Genomic DNA, 26,364 nt, shown 5'->3' on the forward strand with positions numbered 1-26,364 from the left:
AAAAAAAAAAAAAAAAAAAAGAATGCACATACACAGAAACTTTACATGTAATTTTAGGAGGGTCTAAAAACCCTGAAGCCCATCCAGATGCACACTGTCCCAACCAGAAATCTATGAACCCTAAGTTAAGAACTTTTTTTTTTTTTTTGAGACAGAGTTTCACTCTTGTTGCCCAGGCTGAAGTGCAATGGTGTGATCTCAGCTCACTGCAACCTCTGCCTCCCGGATTCAAGTGATTCTCCTGCCTCAGCCTCCCGAATAGCTGGGACTACAGGCGCGTGCCACCATGCCCGGCTAATTTTTGTATTTTTAATAGAGAAGGGTTTTCACCATGTTGGCCAGGCTGGTCTCAAACTTCTGACCTCAGGCAATCCGCCCGCCTTGGCCTCCCAAAGTGCTGGGATTACAGGCATAAGCCATAGCACTCTGCCAGAACTAAGTAATTAGTTCTTAATGGGATGAATATGAATGCAAGCTTCTATCCTACTTTTAAGTGATGAATATATCAGGTACACTGACTCTCGATTTCTTTTTTTTTTTTTTTGAGACAGAGTCTCACTCTGTCACCCAGGCTGGAGTGCAGTGATGCAACCTCTGCCTCCCAGTTCAAGAGATTCTCCTGTCTCAGTCTCCCAAGTAGCTGGGATTACAGGCGCGCATCACCATGCCTGTCTAATTTTTTTGTATTTTTAGTAGAGACGGTGTTTCACCATGTTGGCCTGCCTGGTCTCAAACTCCTGACCTCAAGTGATTCACCTCAGCCTCCCAAAGTGCTGGGATTAAAGGTGTGAGCCACCACACCTGGCCAGTTTCTTTTGGCCCACATAAAACTCTGTACAATAATTTTATCTATGCTACAGAAGCAAACTATTAGGGTGTATTAAAACGTATATATTCCTGCCTAAAAGTGAATGAAATAGCTCTTCATTAAAACAGGGTACAATCTTTCACACACAAAAATACAGAGGAATCTCCTGACCCAGGAGGCGGAGGTTGCAGTGAGCCTAGATCGCGCCATTGCACTCCAGCCTGGGCAACAAGAGCAAAACTCCTGTCTCAAAAAAAAAAAAAACAAAGGGAAAGAAAAACATAACATAGTTTGGCACTTGCTTTTGTGCAAGATCTTAAAATTGCTTCCCCCCCAAAAAATTATTACCACACTTTTTCAAAGGGTCTAAAACTGAACTTTAACATCTATTAACGTATAGATGTTCTTTAAGTTCAAAAGTAAAGCTTATGGTTATTTTTTAAAAACACACACACACAGCCGGGTGCGTTGGCTCATGCCTGTAATCCCAGCACTTTGGGAGGCCAAAATGGGTGGATCACTGGAGGTCAAGAGTTCGAGATCAGCCTGACCAATATGGTGAAACCCTGTCTCTATTAAAAATACAAATTTAACTGGGCGTGGTGGCGCACACCTGTAATCCCAGCTACTTGGGAGGCTGAGGCAGGAGAATGGCTGGAACCTGGGAGGCAGAGGTTGCAGTGAGCCAAGATTGCACCACTGCACTCCAGCCTGGGCAACAAAAGCGAACCTCCGTCTCTGAAACACACACACACACATACACACCCCCACCCCTTAGATGCCTAAAGAACACACATCATTAATCCAAGGTACAAACTAGATCAACAGATCTTAACCCATTTCAAGTCAGATACCCCTTTGAGAATCTGAAAAATGCTATTGATTCCCCATTTTTAAAATGGATATACACATATAAAATATTCACATAATTTTAGGCTGCTCACTGCATTTTAAATCCAACCAAGGATTTAAGAATCTCTATATCTACTATACAAGAATATAATGACTGGTTGCTTCTGGGAAGGGAAACTAGGAGAAGGGATGGAAGGTTTTTCACTACACATCCTTTCGTAACCTTTGGAATTTGAACCATATGACTATTATCTATTCAAAAAATGAATAAATAAAAAATAAAAAGCATTACACTAAGTAACATGGCAAGATACTAATACAGTAGATGAAACTCTTCAGGTGAAGATATTTAGAATAGCTATTCTATTAAATTCACCATACTTAAAAACTGCTTCTTTCAATTTTTTGGCTGAAACACATTTGTGGCTGCAAAAATATGCTCTTCATAATTTTCAGAGAAATTTCCAATTTCCACCTTTTTACTAGGAAAATGTCATAAAAATTTCATATTATTCATATTCTAACTTCTGAAACCCCCATTAAATAACAACAGCTAGTATTTACTGAATGTAGCACTGTCACATCTATTGACTATTATCATCATCATCATTTTACAGACGAGGAAAACCAAAGCTTTCAGCAGTTAACTCATTTGTCCAAGGCAACCCAGCTAGCGGTAAGCAAGGACTCTTGTGGACCAACAAAGCCCATGTGACACTGTATCACGACATGGAGCGTAGTAAACACTAAAATCGATGACATTATTCCTTAAGAGACTATTCTTTTTTGCGACAGGGTTTCACTCTGTTGCCCAGGCTCAAGTGCAGTGGCACAATCACAGCTCACTGCAGCCTCGATCTCCTGGGCTCAAACTATCTTCCCTCAGCCTTCCAAGTACCTAGGACTACAGGCGTGTACCACCACACCCAGCTAATTTTGTATTTTATTTTTTTATTAGAGATGGGCCTGCTATGTTGCACAGGCTGGCCTTGAACTCCTGGGCTCAAGTAATCCTCCCGCCTCGACTTCCCAAAGTGCTGAGATTAAAGGTGTTAGCTACTTACTGTACCTGGCCTCTGAAGAGACTATTCTTATCCCAACTAGGTTTTAGCGTATTCACTCGTTATAAAAATCTGGTATTATATTGCATGTGCCTGCTTTACTATACACAAAGCAGATATAGACGAAAAACAATTAACCAACCCAATCATTAAAAAGGCACAAAAATGGCCAGGCACGGTGGCTCACGCCTGTAATCCCAGCACTTTGGGAAGCCGAGGCAGGCAGATCACCTGAGGTCAGGAGTTCATGACCAGCGTGACCAATATGGAGAAACCCCGTTTCTACTAAAAAGACAAAATGAGCCAGGCATGGAGGCACATGCCTGTAATCCCAGCTACTCGGGAGGCTGAGGCAGGAGAATCCCTTGAACCCAGGAGGCGGAGACTGTGATGAGCCAAGATTGCGCCATTACACTCCAGCCTAGGCAACAAGAGCTAAATTCCGTCTAAAAAAAAAAAAAAAAAAGGCACGAAAACTAGTTTCAAATTATAATTTTTAAAGTTCTTACAAGGTGTCACCCTAAAAAGTAAAAATGTAAGCTGAACCTTAAAACTATGGTGGGTTTTTTTTTTTAAGTGTTTTCACTAGAGAAAGAGTATCAACACCAAAGAGGCAAAGGGTTTCTTTCTGCTAAATGGGACCTCTAGTCATCATAGTTGTAAGAATATCTAAAAGTGAATGTACAGACTATCTGCAAAATGCCTCGGAAATGTATAATGAATTGTGAAACAAGAAATAACAATGGCGGCTGAGCGCAGTGGCTCACACCAATAATCCCAGCACTTTGGGAGGCCTAGGTGGGCGGGACCACCTGAGGTCAGGAGTTCAAGACCAGCCCAGACAACATGGGGAAACCCAGTCTCTACTAAAAATACAAAAATCAGCCGGGTGTGGTGGCGGACATCCGTAATCCCAGCTACTCTCGGGAGGCTAAGCCAGGAGAATTGCTTGAACCTGGGAGGCGGAGGTTGCAAAGAACCGAGATTGCACCACTGCACTCCAGCCTGGGTGACAGAGCGAGACTCTGTCTCAAAAAAACAAACAAAAAAGGAAATAACAATGCCACTTTCATTATAATTCCATCTTCAAAGAGGCAGTATTTTTCAAAAAACGTTCACCCAAATTTAAACTTACAGAATCGCTTAAAGTCAATGCAAAGAAATGAGGCATGGGAGGCTGGGGTGAGGAGAGAACATAAATCACCCAACCAGGTGGTCCTACCACTGATTATTATTAACATAAATTTGTGTGTGTGTGTGTGTGTGTGTTTGCCTAAGTGTTCAGTTTGACTGTCATATTCAACAACTTACCTAGGTAACACTCAAGGCTTGCTTCATGTCCTGCTGTGTAAGCGTAAGGAAAGTATCCAAGTCTTTACTTTTTTTTTTTTTTTTTTGAGACAGTGTCTATGTCTATGTATGCCTGTGGTGACACAATACGAGCTCACTGCAACCTCCACCTCCCAGGTTCCAGTGACTCTCCTGCCTCAGCCTCCAGAGTAGCTGGGATTATAGGTACACACCACCACATCCACTAATTTTTGGATTTTTAGTAGAGATGGGGCTTCACCATGTTGGCCAGGCTGGTCTCAAACTCTTGACCTCAAATGACCCGCCCCCTCTGGGCCTCCCCCAAGATTTTACTTTCTTTTCAAGCAAGTAAGGCACTAAACCTCTACTAGGTTTTCCCTATCAGTGAATGAGTAAGAATGTTTTAGACTCAAAGAAAAAAATGTTTTTCTTTTGAGACAAAGGCCTCACTCTGTCAGCCACACTGGACACAGTGGAACGATCACAGCTCACTGCAGCCTCAACCTCCTGGGCTCAGGCAATCCTTCCGCCTCAGCCTCCCAAGTAGCTGGGACCACAGGCGCACACCACCACTCCTAGCTAATGTTTTAAATTATTTGTAGAGATGAGGTCTCCCTATGTTGCGTAGGCAGGTCTCAAACTCTTGGACTTAAGCGAGCCTCCCAACTCAGTCTCCCAAAGTGCTGGAATTATAGGAGTGAGTCACCATACCCGGTCTCAAAAATGTTAAGACTCTCTAAAAACACTTTCACAAAAGCATACAAAGATGGAGAAAATGTAAATGTCTATCTTTGCAAAGTTCATCCTATAATTTCCTAACACACAGATACAGAAAAAAAAACAGGTATATTTATACAGAATTACAGGTGGTGTTGCTTTCTACAGGAAATAACATCAGTGATACAGATTTCAAAACCTCACCTATTAGACATAGGGCAAAATAGGCTGGGTGCAGTGACTCATGCCCGCACTTTGGGAGGCCAAGGCAGGTGGATCATCTGAGATCAGGAGTTTGAGACCAGCCTGGCCAACACGTCTCTACTAAAAATACAAAAAAATTAGGCGGGTGTGGTGGTGGGCACCTGTAATCCCAGCTACTCAGGAGCCTGAGGCAAGAGAATCACTTGAACCCAGAGGCAGAGGTTGCAGTGAGTTGAGATGGCTCCACTGTACTCCAGCCTGGGCAACAAGAGCAAAACTCTGTCTCAAAAAAAAGAAACAGAGCAAAACAAAAACTTTTCCTTCACATTATGTTGCAGTTTTGCAAGTGAACAGACTTTAAAATGCTAAGAATTAATGCAGTATTTATAAATCTGTCAAAGACTTTGATGCATATAATAGACAATCTGATAATGCATATGCACAAAACAAGTGGTTATTAATGAGTATCTGAGCATTCAAAAATGACATATTAAAAAGACGAGTTATATAATCATTCTGTTTATATAATTATCGTATTTAAACTCCCCTGAAATTAAAGACCTTAAGGACACCTCTTTTACTTCATTATTTAAAACCATTCACAAAATTCAACCACATTTTTATTATACCCCAAATAAAATTAACCCAATTTAGTCAAAGCAATACTATAGAAAATTAAATCAATAATTATCCTTTAGCATGCATATAGTGTTTATCCTGGTTTCTCTTAAGGCAATGGCCAAAAAAATAAAATCCTAGAAAAGAAATTCCTCCTATATTTTCTTTATATTCCATAAATTACTTCCTAAAAAATCAAGAGCAAATATACATTACTGAAGTCTATTGCTGATTATATACTTCCTTATGTTATTCCATAGACAGAGATGGATATCTAATTTATAGAATACTTTCCAGAATATTTACCCACAATGTGCTTACTACCTAACAATCACTGTTAGTCAATCTGGAATTAGGTTTGTGAGTATATAGTCCTGTTACTCTCCAATTCTCTCATGCTGGCAAAATATACAAGGGCAAAAAATCACATTCTTGGAAAGCAGCGTGCTTGGAAAACTGGCAATACTAGCAGACTTCACTTTTAAAAGTGAGAAAAGGATATAGAAATGGCCAATTAGCACAGGAAAAGATGCTCAACATCACTAATCATTAGGGAAATGCAAATCAAAATCACACTGAAATACCACTTCATACCCATTATAATGACTATTATCAAAAAATTAAAAGGCAGAAAATGAGTGATGGTGAGGATATAGAAAACTGGAACCCTCATGCATTGCTAATGGGAATGAAAGATGGTCCAGTTGCTGTGGCAATATGTATGGCAATTCCTGAAAAAATTCAACATACGATCCAGCAATTACACTTGCTGGGTAGATACCCAAAAGAAATGAAAGCCAGAACTTAAACAGGTATCTGTATGTCATGGTCACAGCAGCATTATTCACAATAGCCTAAAGGTGGAAGCAACCCAAGAGTCCATCAATGAATTAATGGATTAAAAAATATACAATATGTCTAGACACTGAAATTATACAGCCTTCAAAAAAGAACAAAATTCCGACACCTGCTACAACAGAGATGAACACTGAAGACACTTGACTAAGTGAAATAAGCCAGTCACAAAAAGACAAATATTGCATGGCATCACTTACAGGAGGTACCTAGAGTAGTCAGATTCCTAGAGACAAAAAACAGAATGGTGGTTGCCAAGGGCTGGGGGACTGGAAACAGGGAGTGAGTGTTTAATAGGTACAGAGCTTCAGCTGGGGAAGATGAAAAGGTTCTGGAGATGGATGGTAGGGAGGGTTGAATGACAATGTCAAGGTACTTAATGCACGTTTAAACATGGTTAAAATGGTAAATTTTACGTTATGTATACTTTACCATAATTTTTAAAAATGAGAAAAAAGACATTAAAGCATTAAAGAAAAAAAGACATTAAAGCATGTGTCCACAGGAAGGGGAACATCACACACCGGGGCCTGCCATGGGGTGGGGGGAGTGGGAAGGGATAGCATTAGGAGATATACCTAATGTAAATGATGAGTTAATGGGTGCAGCACACCAACATGGCACATGAATACATATGTAACAAACCTGCCCATTGTGCACATGTACCCTAGAACTTAAAGTATAATTAAAAAAAAAAAAAAAGAAAAACCAACAAACAAAAAAGCATGTGTCCAAATTCTTCTCATGCATGCTTTTCACTACCCACAAAACTAATACCCTGACTATGAGTGACCAGTGAAGTCCTAATTTAATTGTTTACCATAAGGTCCAAGAAATTAGTGTAAGTTTTTAAACTCCTTCTAATCCTAAAAAAAAAAGTTTAACTGGATTCCTCAGAATGAAGTTCTTCACAGATATAGACGTTAACAGCTATTACATATCTACTTCAGATTAAATAAATTACTAAACATCAGTGTCTCCCAACTTTGTATTTCAAGCATAGTTCAATCTAGAGTGTTTCCTTCATTTTCTCTCCAAAGTCTCATGATGACTATTTTCATTTTTACCAGCAAAATCTCTAGTCAAAATTGTCTCCCCCAAAGTTCATAGGAGCTCATCTTTACTGACTGGTAGATAAATCACCTTTACAGTAATCGGTATTCAGTTTCCAAAAATTTTGTATAAACATTGGAATCTTATTCATGAATCTCTCTCCCTTTCTAAAAAAAAGTATTCATATGGAAAAAATAGAAGCTTGAAATACCCTAAGCTAAATTTTGAGGATCTTTTCCGGTTACATTCCAGTTTTTCTTATACCTTCTGAATTCACAAACTGTTACAGAAATAAGTCTGCAATAATGAACTAGCAAACCAGGTTGCCTGGTTTCCTCTAAGCCACTAAAGCTCATTGTGTTGTTCATATACCCTTTCTCCCATTCTTCAGTATTCAGCACATAAACATCCACCTTTAAAGGTAAACTCTGATAGTTTCCACGCTATAAAAGCTATGTTCTGATATTTTTCAAACAACACCTGTTCATGAACATGAAGCAAACATGATGCAAATTAAAAGGGAAAAAAACTAACCACATACCCAAACAAAAGTTGAAATGCCTAATTTAGAAAAAACTCGTCATATTAAAAACATGTTGGGCCGAGGATGGTGGCTCACGCCTACAATCCTGGCACTGGAAGGCCAAGGCAATTCAAGACCAGCCTATGCAACATGGCAAAACCCCATCTCTACAAAAAAATGGAAAAATTAGCTGGGCGTGGTGGCATGCTCCTGCAGCCCCAGCTACTTGGGAAGCTGATCCCAACTACGTGGGAAAGGGAGGATCACTTGAGCCTAGGAGGTAGAGGCCACAGTGAGCCTCAACCTGAACTCTTTTTTTTTTTTCTCCCGAGACAGAGTCTTGCTCTGTCACCCAGGCTAGAGTGCAGTGGCACGATCTTGGCTCACTGCAACCTCCGCCTCCCAGTTCAAGCAGCTTGAACCTCAGCTTCCCGAGTAGCTGGTATTACAGGTGCCCACCACTGCACCTGTCTAATTCTTGTATTTTCAGTAGAGACGGGGTTTCACCATGTTGGTCAGGCTGGTCTCAAACTCCTGACCTCATGATCCACCTGCCTCGGGCTCCCAAAGTGCTGGGATTACAGGCGTAAGCCACTACGCCCGGCCTCAACCTGCACTTTCACTCTGTCCCCACTGAACTCTAGCCCGAGTGACAGCATCAGACTGCCTCAAAAGAAAATTTTTAAAAACCCAAAAAACTTGTTTGTAACAAATTTCAGGCCAGGCGCAGTGCCTCACACCTGTAATCCCAGCACTTTGGGAGGTCAAGGAGGGCAGATCACTTGGGGTCAGGAGTTCAAGACCAGCCTGACCAACCTGGTGAAACCCTGTCTCTACTAAAAATACAAAAATTAGCTGGGCATGGTGGCGGGCACCTGTGCTCCCAGTTACTCGGGAGGCTGAGACAGGAAAATAAATTGAACCCAGGAGGTGGAGGTTGCTGTGAATCAGCCTGCGCAACAGAGGGAGACTCTGTCTCAAAAGATAAAAGTAAAAATTAAAAAATGAACAAATTTCAAAGAAAAGATCATACTAAACAAGTATGATCATCATATATCTTTTCTACTTGTACTATCTGAAAACAAGAGTGCATGTAAACAACTATAAATGGACAATGTTGTTCTTGATTTTTAAAAATGAATTCTTCCAAATATCATTTTCTATATGTAAATTAATGAAGTACCATCCCCTCTACTAGGGTCTACTTTCTAAAGCAGCATAATCTGTAGTTGTCATTGTATATAATGTATCCACCTAAATGTTAACAGAAGAAAAAATGAAAAACACAAACGCAGATATCTTAAAGTTTTCCTAGTACTTAGTTTACCTACTCATCAGATACTCTCCTGATAATAAGTTTCTTTTAACTTGCCCAAAGACAGACTAAGTTGACCCTTTAAAAAGGAGAGTGGGTATATCTGGTCACACATTAGGAACTTCAATGTGTGTGAAGTATCCCATCCCTTCAATTTGCAATACATATAAAACTCTACAAAAAGCAAATTATATATAGATGTAGAAAGATCAATTGAAAAAGAATGAATGCATCACCTGGTCATGAGCCTTACCTTTTAGCAGCGGCAGAGGTGTTAACTCAATAGGCTTGCCTTGAGACCTAAACTGTGAGGAACTTTGTGACCTCTTCTGTCTGGCTTTTCTGACGGACTTCCGAGAAAATCCGTCTACTTTATCCACTGATGGAGGAGTAGTTGGTGCTGAGGACATATCCCTACTGAAGAGAAAGAAGTATCATAAACCCATACATTCCCAAGGTGGAAGCATACATGTGAGTTACACAAATTCTAAAATTCCCATATATGATATTCATGAAAATGGGAATATGTGCTAAAGAAAATAAAATCAGTTAAGAAAAGTCTTATCTTGGCCAGGTGCAATGGCTCACGCCTGTGATCCCAGCACTTTGGGAGGCTGAGATGGGTGGATCACTTGAGGTCAGGAGTTCAACACCAACCTGGCCAATATGGTGAAACCCCACCTCTACAAAATTACAAAAATTAGCTGGGCATGATGGCAGGTGCCTGTAATCCCAGCTACTCGGGAGGTTGAAGTGGAAGAATCGCTTGAACCCAGGAGGCAGAGGTTGCAGTGGGCCAGGATCCTGCCATTGCACTCCAGCCTGGGTGACAGAGTGAGATTCTGTCTTTAAAAAAAAAAAGGGCTGGGCCCAGTGGCTCACACCTGTAATCCCAGCACTCTGGGGGGCCGAGGTGGGCAGATCACTTGAGGTCAGGAGTTGGAGACTAGCCTGGACAACATGGTGAAACCCTGTTTCTACTAAAAATACAAAAATTAGCCAGGTGCAGTGGCATGCACCTGTAATCTCAGCTACTCGAGAAGCTGAGGCAGGAGAACCACTTGAAGCCAGGAGGCGGAGGTTGCAGTGAGCCGAGATGGCACCACTGCACTCCAGCCTGGGCCACAGACCAAGACTCCATCTCAAAAAAAAAAAAAAAAAAAAAGGCCAGGCACGGTGGCTCACGCCTGTAATCCCAGCACTTTGGGAGGCCAAGGCAGGCAGATAACCTCAGGTCAGGAGTTCGAGACCAGCCTGATCAACATGGAGAAACCCCATTTCTACTAAAAAAAAAATTAGCCAGGCGTGGTGGCGCATGCCTGTAATCCCAGCTACTCGGGAGGCTGAGGCAGGAGAATCACTTGAACCCAGGAGGCGGAGATTGCAGTGAGCCGAGAGCACGCTATTGCACTCCAGCCTGGGCAATAACAGCAAAACTCCTTCTCCAAAAAAAAAAAGAAAAAAAAAAAGGCATATGTTAATGGGAAAACATGAAAATTTGGTGAAAATAATATAAGTATCATGGAAATAATATCAGAACTCTAATGTATTGTGCCACTCCATTATAAGCATTAAAGATATTCATTGAGGCTTAAAGAAATCTATGCTGCCTGCCCATTTTCTAACTGCAAAGCTCTTCACATCTTCAAGTAATTTTTGGAGCTATTCTGTAGCTGGAAAACTTCCATCGATACATTTTCCCAAGATATTTAATATTATGAATGGGTTCTGGAGTTAAAATCCTTAGTGTACTTCAAGAATCTATACCAATGTATCAGAGCAAGGTGAAATTTACTACTACTGAAACTATCTAGGCATAACTTTTAATGGGATGTGCTATGTAAGCTGTGATAAACTATACCACACTGCAAATGAGGACAGGCTACATTACTTTAAACAAAACACATAAAAGGTATAATTAAAATATTTCAAAGAAGTCTTCTTTTTGAATAAAGCCACCTTACATTATTAAAGCTTAATAAAAACTATGAGGAAATCAAGCACCAAAGTTGAACTAAAAACATAAATTCACAGCCTACTGAAACAATCAAGTTGAGTTCCCTTGAGGTTTAGACCTTGAAGTTTAGTTCATCATCAAATATCAATTTTCATTCCATCAAACTTATGGAACCGAACCGCACTTTTGCATTGTTTAACCCTCTTGAGTTATTAAAATGAAGGCTATTTCCTGAAAGTAACAAGCGTTAAGCTTAATTTCATTCACCAATTTAAACAGATGCCATCATTTCCATGGCACTGAGGTTCCATGCAAGACTAACGGCAGACTCGGATAGAAATAATGCTTATGGGGGAAATGCTGAAATGCAATTACTCACCTGTCATTCCAATACACAAGACAAGTGGTTTTTAACTTCTAAATAAAAGAGTAAGGGAATTTCTTCCTGAACACGTGAGAACAAAAAGTTACCTGGATTACGTGGATTTTGACAATGAAAAAATAACAAAAAATATTTAAAAACACATACACACATATGATGTTGACGTTTGGAATTTGGAAGTCTTCTTTGGTTTTCTTAAAAAAAAAAAAAGTTTTTAAAAATCCACCTAATTTAGCCTTAATATAATGTGATGGATACAAAACAGAATCACAAACTATGAATGACTATAGATGTTAAGATCACTTTAAAATATCAAAATGACTGCATCAGCCAAAAGCTCCACATCTTATTTGTACGTTGTAAATTTAGGGGCCGATTTTCCAATCGGGTATGTGAATTATTTAGACTTCATTCTAACTCTTAACACTACAAAATTTCAGTAAATCCTCTTCCTCTATCGTTCTTTTTGTCTCTTCTTTATCCCTCATCTCTCATCCCTACAGATGATATATAGGTAGCTTTTTAAAAAATCATTTACCCCGTATGCCCGAGGCCCAGAATAAGTGTCAGGGATCGCAACCCTGAAGCATTGCAAAACTGAACGTAAGGTAACAGCGGGTCCGTGCAAAGCCCAGGGAAACAGGTTTCGCCCTGGGCCAGGGCGCCCGAAGCTTTATCATCCTCTAATCAGCAGGCACAGGGCATTTCCACGGCTCAGGATAATCCAAAGGGGGTAAGGGGAAGTAGGGAAAGACAAGGAAGGGGTTTGTCTGTGGGGATGCTTACATACACCCTTTGCTCCTAACCCACACCCCAAGCCCTGGAGAAGATAAGCTGCTAGAGAATCCTCTTCACACCAAACCCCCTTTATTCCCCACCCCCGCCAGTGGATAAAGGGGGGCAAGAAAACGCCTCCAATCCCAGAAGGTGGAGAAAAAGGGGGGAGGGGGCAGAGTGAATGAGAGGCATCATCAGAAGCATTTGTAGGTAAATCAGACAAGTGGGACGGGCGCTCCCGCTCCTGCACCCCACCCCACCGCACCCCTCGCCTGCCCGGCCAGGCCTTCCCAAGGCCGGTGCCCCATAGGTCCTCCAGGAGGACCGGGAGGAAGAAGAGAAGCGGGCGAGCCGCGGTGCTGGAGGGACGAAGTTACCTTGAAGCTTCTGGGGAAGAATCCGAAGACGATCTGTGGCTTGGAGGGGCGGGAGACGGGCGAGGGGGCCGCAGCGGGGGCGGGCGGCGGGACCGGGACGTGCAGGGGGAGGTCCGGGCAGCTGCAGGGAGCCCGGGGCGACGGCTGTCCGGTGCAGGGTCCCTCCGGTTCCGCGGCGGCGGAGCCTCTAGGCCTCACGGCCGGACCCGAACCTCAGCGTTCCGGTGGCGGCGGCGGCCTCACGATCCTCCCCCGCGGGCCCGTCCCATCAAATCGGCACCGACCCCGTTGCGGCTCCGCCGGTGGCTCCTCGCTCACATTCCTGGCGGGCGGCGCCTCAGCTCGTTGCCCCGGACCCGGCGGCGGCGGCGGCGGCGACGACGTGGGGAGGGGGGGAAGGGAGGGAGGAAGACTGGATCTGCAGCGGCAGCAAGAGAAGGGGACAGGAGAAGGAAGAGGAGCCGCAGGAGCTGGAGCCGCCGCTGCCAGAGCCACCTTTCGCTACCCGCGGTGGGTCCCCGTCAATGCCCCTTTCTCTCTCCTATTGTCAATATCACCGGGCGGCTGAGTCCATGGCACACGCGCAACCGAACCTTCTGGCCAGCAGCGCCCGCCTCCGGCGCCCGCCCACTGGAGACTTCAAACGGGAAGCGAGGCCTCATTGGCCAGTATCCGCCTTCACTCCCCTGACAGCATGTTCGGTTGAGACCTGATCAGGGATTGGCGGCAGGAGGGCGGAGAAACAGGAGAGTGGGAAGAGAGGAGGTCGAGGATTGGGCCGAAGCGTGAGGGACCCGGATGTAGCCGCGATCTCTGGCGGTGCAGCCGCCGCTTCCGCCCGGCGGTGGGGCAGGCTGAAGTGGGAAGCCGCTGGGCCTGAGAGGAGCTGTTAAATTCCGGGAGGTGTGAGACTAGCAGATCAGCTGGCTGGCTTTCCGTGCTGTGCGGAGCCTTTGGCGGCGGTCGTCTTGGACTAGAGGGTTCCAAGGGCATGGGTCGGCTAAGAGTGGGGGAGCCCCCGAGACTTGATCCCGCCCTGCAGCTAGTGTGGCCCCTCAGGGCTTGGGGAGTCCCACTCTGGACGGGACCCTGCGATGCGTAGACAGGAATAAGATCTCCGGCCCTCGCCGGTGCGCCACTGGTTGTGTAAATGGGTCCCTTGAAACCCCCAGCAGTCGCTCTCCGCTGAACCTTCGAATTCTCTCTCACCTCGTCTCCTTTTCCTTAAACGTCTGTTTTGAATATCAGCCCCCTGGAGCGTTGAGGCCAGCGCTGGTTTAGTTAATGCAGGTGGGGAAAACGCTGTCGCCACAGTTTGCAGTCTATTCATCTGTTCATTCAGAATATCCGCCCCCGCCCCCCGCCGTAGGTCGGCCGACTCCTCAAAGCTCGGAAAGACCCAGCTCCAAACTAGGAGTTTCAAGATTTTAATTGGCAAGTTGGACCCGAAAGAGTTAATGGAGAAGACTACTTTATCTAGAACAAGTGATGAGATATTTGGAGATGTGTTTGTATGCTTGGTGAATGCAAACGGCCAAATGGTACATTTCCAGATAATATTCCTGGATTAATGTTATTTGAATGCATCCTACATACATTTTTTGAGAGGAAAAAAGAAAAATTATTAATGCTAGCTACAAACGTCAGAATACCAGTTGTTCAAAACTTAGAAAATGGGGAGCGGGGGAACAAAAAAATTTAACATTCATATTTTCTCAACTCAGAGATAACCAACTACAGTATTTGCATACTTCCTTTTAGTAGTTTTTATATTAATAATGTGTGTCGATCTGTAGCCTAGTTTTTTCCCTCAGCATTATATCATCTTTTCGATACGTTTAGGGAATAGAGCTATATATAAATAAAACTATATGTACCATATGTACAAGTGACAACGAAAAATGCATTTGCATTTCTCCTGTTTGTGTTGTTAAACACTAGAGTTTTGAAATTTTCTTTGCACACTCCCAGAAATGGCTCTTGAGTGGAAAAATAATTTTGTGCCATGAAAGATAAAAATATTCCTGCTTTGAACTGAAATGGAAAACGAAAAGATGACTCTTAGATGGAAGCAGGCTCCCCCTACTGACTCCAGATGATTGGCCACTGTATGGCGAGTGCCCACTTTTGCCGTGATAAAGTTCATTACCACTAAGTATGAACTATAGAATACCAGCAGTCTGGTTCCTACCCTCAAGAACCTTAAATTTCCATATCTCAATATCCTGTACAGTCTTCATGAAAGTTCAGTGTCCCACCCAAGGACTTGTTTCTTCTATCTTTGATTGAGGGTAAATGCAGAATTAAAACCAAGGAAGATTTTGAAGCCAATTCAATTTCCCTTGGCAACAGTTGAACTGTTAAAAGCATAGTGCACGTTTGAAATTCTCACAGCTGTTGCTTAGAACATGTCACAGAGTGGGGATTTTGCTTGCAAATTATGGATCTCTATAAAGACAATTCATTTCAAAGTCATTTCACTTTCTATAAAATGGCTGAGCAACTGAAATGAGCAGGTTTTTTAAAATGGAAACATCCTTGCCTATGTGAGAAATTGTTCTCTGGACCAGTAATTTCTCCCATGTATCCCGGGGGTTTGGGTACTCCAAGAATAGTGCAAGACGATCTATTTGGGATGCAGTAAAAGAAAGTATTAGGAAATATATTTACGTTTAATTTTAATCTAAAAGGCATTACGGTCAACTACTATTTTATATAGAGTGAATGGCTGTGCCCTCAGTACATGGAATGGTGTTTTGGCCTAGAACAGCATAGGAGATGTCCTTAGGGAAACTGGGAGTTGCCCATTCCTAGGGGTTGGCAGTGGTGGGCCCACCCAATCAGTCCCTGACAACATATGACTTATTGCAGTTACTTATTGCAGTTTCTGGATTCAACTAAATGGGCTTACTGATTATATTATCTAAATTAAATTAAACTAACCCTCATAAAACAGACAAATGATTCTTAAGAGTCCTTTGCAAAGAAACCATGGGAGAACAAGAAGAAAATGTTAGAACTGACTCTTCAGTATCAAATCTTTCTCTTTTTTTTTTTCGTATTTTCAGTAGAGGCAGGAGTTTCACCATGTTGGCTATGCTGGTCTCAAACTCCTGACCTTGTGATCCACCCGCCTCAGTCTCCCCAAGTGCTGGGATTACAGGCGTGAGCCACCATGCCCGGCCCAGTATCAAATCTTTGACAGCCACTTTTCAAAAGTAAAATACCAATCAAATAAATTCAACCAAATTTTGACTAGAAAAAAAAAAAATCAAGGCTACTTGAAATGTAAATTTACATCCACTGTTTTTTTTACTGTTGTTTTTTGAGATGGAGTCTTGCTTTGTCGCCCAGGCTGGAGTAGAGTGGCACAATCTCAACTCACTGCAACCTCCACCTTCCAGGTTCAAGCAATTCACCTGCCTCAGCCTCCCAAGTAGCTGGAATTACAGGCATGTACCACCACGCCTGGCTAATTTTTGTATTTTAAGTAGAGACGGGGTTTCACCATGTTGGCCAGACTGGTCTCGAACTCCTGACCTCAAATGTTCCACCCCCCCTCGGCCTCCCAAAGTGCTGGGATTACAGGCGTGAGTCCCCGCGCCTGGCCTACATCCACTGTTATTGAGAATTGAACTTCACTCTAAGTGTATATTTTGATTGAGTTAAGCTAATGATGGTAGCAGATGTCTGTACTTTATGGGCAAATACACATATTTGGAAGAATTTTTTCGGCTGCGTGTCACAGCTAGTGCCTGTAATCCTAGCACTTTGGGAGGTTAAGGAGGGTGGATCAGTTGAGTCCAGGTGTTAGAGACCAGCCTGGGCAACATGGTGAAACCCCTTATCTACGAAAAAAAATTTCAAAATTAGCCGGGCCTGGTGGCATGCTCCTGTTGTCCCAGCTACTGGGAGGCTGAGGTAGGAAGATCACCTGAGCCCAGGTGGTCGATGCTGCAGTAAGCCATGATCATGCCACTGCATTCCAGCCTGAGAGAGAAAGTGAAAACCTGTCTCAAAAAAAAGAAGTTTGGAAGCCAGGCACAATGGCATATGCCTGCAGTCCCAACTAGTCCAGAGGCTGAGGTTGGAGGATCACTTGAGCCCAGGAGTTGGATTCTGTAGTGTGACATGATGGAGGCTGTGAAGAAAAACATAGGCCAGGCGCAGTGGTTCACACCTATAATCCCAGCACTTTGGGAGGCCGAGGCAGGTGGTTCATAAGGTCAGGAGTCCGAGACTAGCCTAGCCAATATGGTGAAACCCCATCTCTATTAAAAATACAAAAATTAGCCGGATTTGGTAGCAGGTGTCTGTAATCCCAGCTACTCGGGAAGCTGAGGCAGGAGAATTGCTTGAACTCAGGAGGTGGAGGTTGCAGTGAACCAAGATCGCGACACTGCACTCCAGCCTGTATGACAGCAAGACTCCATCTCAAAAAAAAAAAAGAAAAACATTATAGCCATCTGAGAGGCCATTATCAAGTGACAAAATGTAGTTTATTGCTCTCAGATGAAAGCGTTCACTTCCCAGATATCAAAGCTGAGCTTATCATGAATCTACTAGTGAGCTAGCCACGTGATGAGACGAAGGCACTGACTATCAAATGATGGCTGACTGGTGAACTAAAGGAGGACTAAAATAGTAAGTAGAAGCATTGTCAGAACAATTGTCAACCAGTAGAGGAGGAAAAGACCTATGCTGATTAGATATCATCATCAGAGGTAGACTAGTCTAGTTTGGTGTGTGTGGAGTAGCGGGGTGGAGGGGGGGCGCGGGCGGGGAGTATACATAAAGCTGGTCATGGACTGAGAGGAAAGAATGGTGAGGGTGAGAAAGCCTGAGGCAATAGCTGCCTCTTAGGAAAACAATAGAAAGAGTATATACTGCAGGGGCTGTGGCTCACACCTGTAATCCCAACACTTTGGGAGGCCAAGGCAAGCAGATCACTTGAGAACAAGAGTTCAAGGCCAACCTGGCCAACATGGTGAAACCCCATCTCTACTAAAAATACAAAAATTAGCCAGGCGTGGTGGCTCGCACCTGTAGTCCCAGCTACTCAGGAGGCTGAGGCACAATAATCACTTGACCCTGGAAGGTGGAGGCTACAGTGAGCCGAGATCATGCCACTGTACTCCATCCTGGGTGACAGAGCGAGACTCCCTCTCAAAGAAAAAAGTATACACATGGCTACTGGAGACAAGGGATTTTGGTGTCATATTTCTTTGAGTTACATTTATCCACCAGGAAACATCCTCAGCAGTGACATTTTCTTGGGTCACAGTTTAAATACTCTGGTTACATTTTGAGATGTGCTTCAAAGGTTACGGCTTGTTCATAGCTTTCCATGAGATTAATGTGTATAATTATTGCTTGAGATTTAAAGTGTTTAGGTGTTCCAGTTCCCTAGTTAGCAATTTAAGCTGCATTCCAGAGATGACTGTCAGCAGACCCTTGCACTGTCCTTAGTGAGAGCCCTGTGTCATTGGTGGATCAAGATGGAGAGACCGTATATCACCGACAGAGAAGCAGAGTTGGAAAAAAAACAGGAAGAGAAAGTCCATTTTAAGTGTCCTTTATTTCATACAGGATAAAATACAAAATAATGGACCATAAGCAATAATCTTGTTTGTAAAATAATCAAATTACACAATTAAATGAGCTTAAAGCTATACCTAATAATAAGCATGATGGTGAGAACCCACTCTGAAATCCAAAGTTATCTTAACGCTGACAGTCAGGAGATAGGGCAGATTATTAACCCTTTCCTCCAGCCTTGGTTTCCTCACCTGTAAATAAGCAGACTAACAATTCCTAACTCAGGATACTCATCAAATTGAAATGATGTTATGCATTTACTACAGTGCCTTGCATCTATTAACTGCTTGATAAATACTACTTATGACTACAGTCATCTATTATTTTTAATACGCCTTATCTGGTCAGGTGTGGTGGCTCACACCTGTAATCCCAGCACTTTGGAAGCCCGAGGTGGGTGGATCACTGAAGCCAGGAGTTCGAGACCAGCCTGGCCAACATGGTAAAACCCCATCTCCACAAAAAATAAATTAGCTGGGTGTGGTGGTGCATGCCTCTAGTCCCAGCTACTTGGGAGACTGAGGCAGAGAATAGCTTGAACCTGGGAGGTGGAGGTTGCAGTGAGCCGAGATAGTGCCAGTCCAGCCTGAATGACAGAGCAAGACTGTCTCAAAAAAAAATAAAAAATAAAAACATAAAAAATAATTTTAAAAGTTCCTTATCCATCTAAAAACTGAACTTTAGGAAGTTTTCTGTTGAGTTTTTTTTCCCTCTCAAAATTTTCTTCTGGCATACCCCCTGTGACAGGAAGAAAACAAGGAGCAGGGAAATCACAGGCATGCCTCTCAATCTACTTCCACACTAAATTAGACAATGTGTGTGTGGGAGCATTCATTAGCAATAGCAGGGATTTCCATTTTAGAATATCTGTTTACTTCTAAAACTGAACAAAATGGTTATTTGACTTCATTTCAGAGCTTTATCTTCATTCTAATTTTTTTTTTTTTTGAGGTGGAGTCTCACTCTGTTGCCCAGGCTGGAGTACAGTGGCATAGTCTCGGCTCACTGCAACCTCTATCTCCCGGGTTCAAGTGATTCTCCTGCCTCAGCCTCCTGAGTAGCTGGAATTTCAGGCAGATACCATGTCGCCTGGCTAATTTCTGTATTTTTAGTAGAGTCAGAGTTTCACCATGTTGGCCAGGCCAGCCTTGAACTCCTGATCTCAAGTGAGCTGCCTGCCTCAGCCTCCCAAAGTCCTGGGATTACAGGTGTGAGCCACCGCACCCGGCCCTTCATTCTAATATATGTTTCTTTAAAAGAGGCTCAGGCTGGGCTCAGTGGCTCATACCTGTAATCCCAGCATTTTGGGAGACCAAGGAGGGAGGATGGCTTGAACCTAGGAAGTCAGGACCAGCCTGGCCAATATAGCAAGACCCCTATCTCTACAAAAGAATTTAAAAGTTAGTCAGGTCTGGTAGTACACAAATGTTGTCCTAGCTACTCGGGTGGCTAAAATGGGAGGAGCACTTGAGCCCAGGAGTTTGAGGCTGCAGTGAGCTATGATCATGCCATTGCAGTCTAGCCCAGGCAACAGAATGAGACCCTGTCTCTAAAAAAAAATAATAACAACAAAAAAAAGAGGTGGCCAGACATGGCAGCTCATGCCTGTAATCCTAGTGCTTTGGTGGGCAAATCACTTGAGGCCAGGAATTCAAGACCAGCCTGGCCAACATAGGAAACCTTGTCTCTACTAAAAAATACAAAAATTAGGCCAGGCGCAGTGGCTCACGCTTGTAATCCCAGCACTTTGGGAGGCCAAGGCGGGCAAATCATGAGGTCAGGAGATCGAGACCATCCTGGCTAACACAGTGAAACCCCGTCTCTACTAAAATTAAAAAAATAAAAAATTAGCCAGGCATGGTGGTGGGCGCCTGTAGTCCCAGCTACTGAGGAGGCTGAGGCGGGAGAATGGCGTGAACCCGGGAGGCGGAGCTTGCAGTGAGCTGAGATGGCACCACTGTACTCCAGCCTGGGCGGCAGAGAGAGATCCCATCTCAAAAAAAAAAATAAAATAAAAAATATATATTATATATATACACACATATACATATACAAAAATTAGCTGGGCATGGTGGCACACACCTGTAATCCCAGCTACTCTGGAGGCTGAGGCAGGAGAATTGCTTGAACCTGGGAGGTGGAAGTTGCAATGAGCCGAGATCGCGCCATGGCACTCCAGCGTGGGTGGCAGAGTGAGACTCCATCTCAAAAAACAAACACACAAAAAATAAAAGAGGCTCAAAGTATTTTTGCTCTAAGCTTATCTATTTCTCTTCCTCATTGTAACCTCTAAAATTGCATCAGGACTGAGAGTCCAGTTTATCATCCTAGCCCTGCCTTTGATAATGGTCTGGCCTTGGTGTTTTGAATATGTGCCTCCCAACCGTCCCCTTCTTTTCCTTTGAGGCCTGTACCCTCCCTCACTTCATGTGATTCTGATGGGACTGTTACTCATGGTGCTTCCTTCTTCCCTCCCTCCTCCCCCAGAGATATGGGTACATGACTCAAGATGGGTACATGACTCAACTGGGTCTTCCCCAAGATTTGCTTTTTGAATGCTGGAGGAGGGATGCCTCTCTTCCTCTTGGATCAGAAACCATGAAATGATATAACTGTCTCCCTTTTCCTTCCTTCATCCTAGTGGAAGCCAATCCTTTAGAAGAGACTTTGGCAAATGCCAAGTTCCATCAGCCTTGTTGGAACTGCTAGATTCAGCTATACCTAAGCTAGTTTCAGTTATATGAGCCAGTAAATTCCCTTTTTTGTTTAAGCTACTGTAGAGTTTGATTTCTACAATGGAAACCCAAAAGAATACTGGCAGGCAAGTCACTTAACCTCTTCAAGCTTCAGTTTACTTTTTAGACCCTGAATCTGAGGTTTTCTAAATGTTGAGGACTAAATGAACCCTTTATGAATCTTAAGCATGAAAGGAAATAATTTAAAGTGACCCTGCCAGGAGTTCTTTCCTAATGTAATTGATCAAGTGTAATTTATTCTTGTTTTGTTTTTGTTTTTGTTTTTTTGAGACGAAGCCTCATTCTGTCACCCAGGTTGGAGTGTGGTGGCGTGATCTTGGCTCACTGCAACCTCCACCTCCTGGGTTCAAGCAATTCTCCTGCCTCAGCCTCCTGAGTAGCTGGGATTACAGGCACGCACCACCAAGCCTGGCTAATTTTTGTATTTTTTAGTAGAGAGAGGTTTCACCATATTGGTCAGGCTGATTTTGAACTCCTGACCTCATGATCCACTCACCTCGGCTTCCCAAAGTGCTGAGATTACAGGTGTGAGCCACCACACCCAGCTGATTTCTGTTTTTCTTCAAAGTTTAGACTCAAAGAAGATATTCTTAAGAGTTATGCATTTTTGGCCGGACGTGGTGGCTCACACTCATAATCCCAGCACTTTGGGAGGCTGAGGCAGGCAGATGGCTTGAGGTCAGGAGTTCAAGACCAGCTTGTCCAATATGGTGAAACTCTCTCTCTACTAAAAATACAAAAAATTAGCCTGGCATGGTAGTGCACACCTGAAATCCCTGCAATTCGGGAGGCTGAGGTGGAAGGATCACTTGAACCCAGGAGGCAGAAGTTGCAGTGAGCCAAGATGGTGCCACTGCACTCCAGCCTGGGTAACAGAACAAGACTGTATCTCAAACAAAATAAATAAATAAAATAAAAAATAAAAATTATGCATTTGCTAAGTGACAGGGAGCTCAGGAAAAAAAAATTGAAAAAGGAATTATGCATATAGAGTTAAATCCTTCTAGAACACAAGGAAAGAATAGTGCAATGACCTACTAAACATGGAAATAAGCCTTATTTAGCAAACTGTATGCTGCTTTTCAATAGGTTATTTTTACTGAGTCTCTTAATACATCAAGGCCATGTTTTAGAAAATGCAACCTACAATTGAGTGTTACATCTAGGCTTCTTATCTATCATAGAGAAAGAACATTGTTTTTGAGATATCAATGTAATTGGGTAAAATCTATGAACATAGTACAAATCAGAGCTAACACATTCTAAGGGGCAAGACAACCAAAAGAGGGTGAAAACTGAAATCTGAGCACACTGTTACTGAAACAAAATAAACCAAAAAGGACAATGCATAGTATGGTACTTGTAAAAATCTCATATGGTACTGGTAAAAATAACTGCAAGCATGTGCATAGCAATTTAGTGCATTTTCATATGCACTTTTTAATTTAAGCCTTAACTCTGTAGATACATATTATTTTCATTTCAAAAATAAGAAAACTGAGGATCAAGGAGGTTGCCCAATGTCAGACAGCTAGTAACGAGTGGAGCCACAATCTGAATCCTGTTCGTCCAAGGGTCAGGTCTTTTCACACTATATACCAAGTTATCTCTGTGTTTAAGTCATTTGCTACTAGTGTATCCAAGTAATTGAATATGTGGCTACTATTTTCTCTGTCTTACAAAGGAAAGACTAATAAGATACAGAGGTTAACTGTGACCTTTTATGAGATCATAAAGTAAAGAAAGTAGAAACAATGGTCCAAGTCCTGCATCACTATAACTCCCATTCATTGAACACTATGAGCTAGGAACTGTGGCAGACACTTTACTTGTATTATCTTGGTTTTTGTTTTGTTTGTTTTGTTTTGTTATTTGGTTTGGTTTTTTTTTTTTTTTTAGACAGAGTCTCACTGTGTCACCCAGACTTGAGTGCAGTGGCACGATCTCGGCTCACTGCAACCTCCACCTCCCAGGTTCAAGCGATTCTTCTGCCTCAGCCTCCTGAGTAGCTGGGATTACAGGCGCCCACCACCATGCCCGGCTAATTTTTGTATTTTTAGTAGAGATGAGGTTTCACCATGTTGGCCAGGCTGATCTCGAACTCCTGACCTCGGGTGATCTGCCCTCCTCGGCCTTCCAAAGTGCTGGGATTACAGGCGTGAGCCACCAAGCCTGGCCGTATTATCTTGTTTAATCCTCAGAATAGCCTATTGATGTAGGCACTATTATTCCATTTTTTTAGATGCAGAAACTAAGATACAGAAAGCTTAAGTTTCTTTATTTTATTATTATTTTTATTTATTTATTTATTTTTTTTGAGATGAAGTCTCGCTCTATCCCCCAGGCTGGAGTGCAGTGGCGCGATCTCGGCTCACTGCAAGCTCTGCCTCCCGGGTTAATGCCATTCTCCCGCCTCAGCCTCCCAAGTAGCTGGGACTATAGGCGCCCGCCACCATGCCCAGCTAATTTTTTTGTATTTTTAGTAGAGATGGGGTTTCACCGTGTTAGCCAGGATGGTCTCAATCTCCTGACCTTGTGATTTGCCCGCCTCGGCCTCCCAAAGCGCTGGGATTACAGGCGTGAGCCACCGCGCCCAGCCTTTATTATTATTTTTAGAGACAAAGTCTCTGTCACCCAGGCTGGAGTGCAGTGATTCAACCATAGCTCACTGTAACCTCAAACTCCTGGGCTCACACAATCCCCCACTCAGCCTCCCAAGTAGTTGGAACTACAGGCAGGTGCCACCATATCTGCTAGAAAGCTTAAGTTTCTTTTCCAAGGTTATACATCTAGTAAGTGGCAGAGCTTGGGTAGGAATTCTAACTAGAAGAAAGGCGCTGAAATTCTAAACTAGTTTATTACCTTTCCCCCGTGGAAATCCTCTATACCAGCAGTCCACAACCTTTTTGGCACCAGGGACTGGTTTTGTGGAAGATAATTTTTCCACTGACTGGGGTGTGGGGACTTGGGTAGGTGGTTTCAGGATGAAACTGTTCCACCTCAGATCATCAGGCATTAGATTCTCGTAAGGAGCATGCAACCTAGATCCCTTGTGTGCAGAGTTCACAGTAGGGTTTGCACTCCTATGAGAATCTAATGCTGCAGCTGATCTGACAGGAGGCCGAGCTCAGGCAGTAATGCTGCCTTGCCTGCTGCTCACCTCCTGCTGTCCAGCCCAGTTCCTAACAGGCCTTGGACTGATACCAGTCCGTGGCCCAGGGTTGGGGACCCCTGTTCGACACATTCTGGTCTATATATAGTGCTGTGTAGAGTATCTAGAAAACATAATGCCTTTCCAGCTCATTTCCCTTGATATTTAAGTCTTTTTCAAAACACATAAAGAAACCCTATTCTGTCTTTGGAGAGAAGCACACTTTGCAGGTAGAGTTAAATTTCAGTGTGAATCCAAATTAAGCTTATTTTTTGTGTCTTAAGATTTTTCTTTTTAACATGCCCTAGCATTAGAAAAACTTTCTTCTTAATGATCAGAAAACGTTGTGGGAAACTTCGGTTTAAAGAGCTTTGAAAACAAGGATAGAGGCAAGTACATTTCCAGTACTTGAAAATGTTCTGTTTGATGGCATTTCTAAGTCGAGGAAGCATATATTCTGATTTGGAAGGTTGATGACCCAGTTAACAAGCCAATTGGCAAATGGAACAGAGTATTTATGAAAAAGTATTTTTGAAAAAAAAAAAACGCATTGAAAGAGACTCATTCAAAGTATATAATCACAGCTGTCTTGACCCCTAAAATGAAACAAGTTATAATTAGCTAAAAGTCACTGCCTTCATTGGCAAACTGTGGCAAACGCTCAACTTCAAGAGAGCTCATCATCTCATGATGATCAGTATATTTCCATAAGCCTTTCAAACACATCATATAGAAGTTTCCTAACCAAATTTCCATTATTGTATTTAATCATTGCCTCATACATAACATTCCATATATTGAAGTACCTACTTAGCACTCTGGGGCAACTCAAATATGAAAAAGACATAAATACTATCACTCGGCTGGGCGTGGTGGCTCATGCCGGTAATCCCAGCACTTTGGAAGGCAGAGGTGGGTGGATCACGAGGTCAGGAGTTTAAGATCAGCCTAGCCAAGATGGTGAAACCCCGTCTCTACTAAAAATACAAAAAAAAATTAGCCGGGCATGGTGTGGGCACCAGTAATCCCAGGTATTCGGGAGGCTGAGGCAAAGAATTGCTTGAACCCAGGAGGCGGAGATTGTAGTGAGCTGAGATGGTGCCACTGCACTCTAGTCTGGGTGACAGAGCGAGATTCTGTCTCAAAAAAAAAAAAAAAGAAAAGAAAAAAAAACTATCACTCTACTGTAGTACAAGATAGTATGAACGAGGACTAATTACTATGAAAGCCCAGAGTTTGGAGCAATACCTTATGACCAGGAGGAAAAAAAGAGAGAAAGAGAGGCGGTGATACTGGTTATACTCAGAATTCTCCTTCGTGCCTGGCCGGGCATACTTGGCCTGCTTTTTGTTTGTTTAAAGTATTGTTTACTATGAGAGGCCAGGCACGGTGGCTTGCGCCTGTAATTCCAGCACTTTGGGAGGCTGAGGCGGGTGGATCCCTTGAGGTTAGGAGTTTGAGACCAGCCTGGTCAACATGGTGAAACCCTGTCTCTACTAAAAATACAAAAAGGCCGGGCGCGGTGGCTCAAGCCTGTAATCCCAGCACTTTGGGAGGCCGAGATGGGCGAATCACGAGGTCAGGAGATCAAGACCATCCTGGCTAACACGGTGAAACCCCGTCTCTACTAAAAAATACGAAAAACTAGCCGGGTGAGGTGGCCGGCGCCTGTAGTCCCAGCTACTCCAGAGGCTGAGGCAGGAGAATGGCGTAAACCCGAGAGGCGGAGCTTGCAGTGAGCCGAGATCGCACCACTGCACTCCAGCCTGGGTGACAGAGCAAGACTCCGTCTCAAAAAAAAAAAACAAACAAACAAACAAACAAAAATCAGCAAGTGTGGTAGCACACACCTGTAATCCCCAGCTCCCAGGGAGGCTGAGGCAAGAAAATTGCTTGAACCTGAGAGGCAGAGGTTGCACTGAGCCAAGATTGTGCCACTGCACTCCTGCCTGGGCAACAGAGCGAGACTCCATCTCAGAACAAAAAAAAGAAGAAGATTGTTTACTGTGGGCCAGGAACTGTCTAAAGTGGTTCATAAAGAATATTTAT

The 26,364-nt window shown here is 43.2% G+C and overlaps 1 protein-coding gene across 3 annotated transcripts in view; it reads right to left on the bottom strand.

Annotated features, from left to right (window-relative positions):
- The window catches only part of PPP2R5E (protein phosphatase 2, regulatory subunit B', epsilon isoform), a 182,509-nt gene extending 169,072 nt beyond the window's left edge, over positions 1-13,437 (bottom strand). For 2 of the 3 annotated variants that reach the window (XM_011978283.1, XM_011978281.1), the window contains exons 1-2: positions 12,811-13,437; positions 9,571-9,734 (exon numbers count right to left, since the gene is read on the bottom strand). In XM_011978283.1, coding sequence (XP_011833673.1) covers positions 9,571-9,727 — 157 coding nt within the window. In that variant the 5' untranslated portion in view covers positions 9,728-9,734; positions 12,811-13,437. The remainder of the gene's footprint in view (positions 1-9,570; positions 9,735-12,810) is intronic. The other variant, XM_011978282.1, reaches the window with a different exon arrangement.
- Between the last annotated feature and the right edge of the window lie 12,927 nt (positions 13,438-26,364).

This window comes from Mandrillus leucophaeus, unplaced genomic scaffold, assembly GCF_000951045.1.
Source record: "Mandrillus leucophaeus isolate KB7577 unplaced genomic scaffold, Mleu.le_1.0 Scaffold192, whole genome shotgun sequence".
NCBI classification, from domain to species: Eukaryota; Metazoa; Chordata; class Mammalia; order Primates; family Cercopithecidae; genus Mandrillus; species Mandrillus leucophaeus.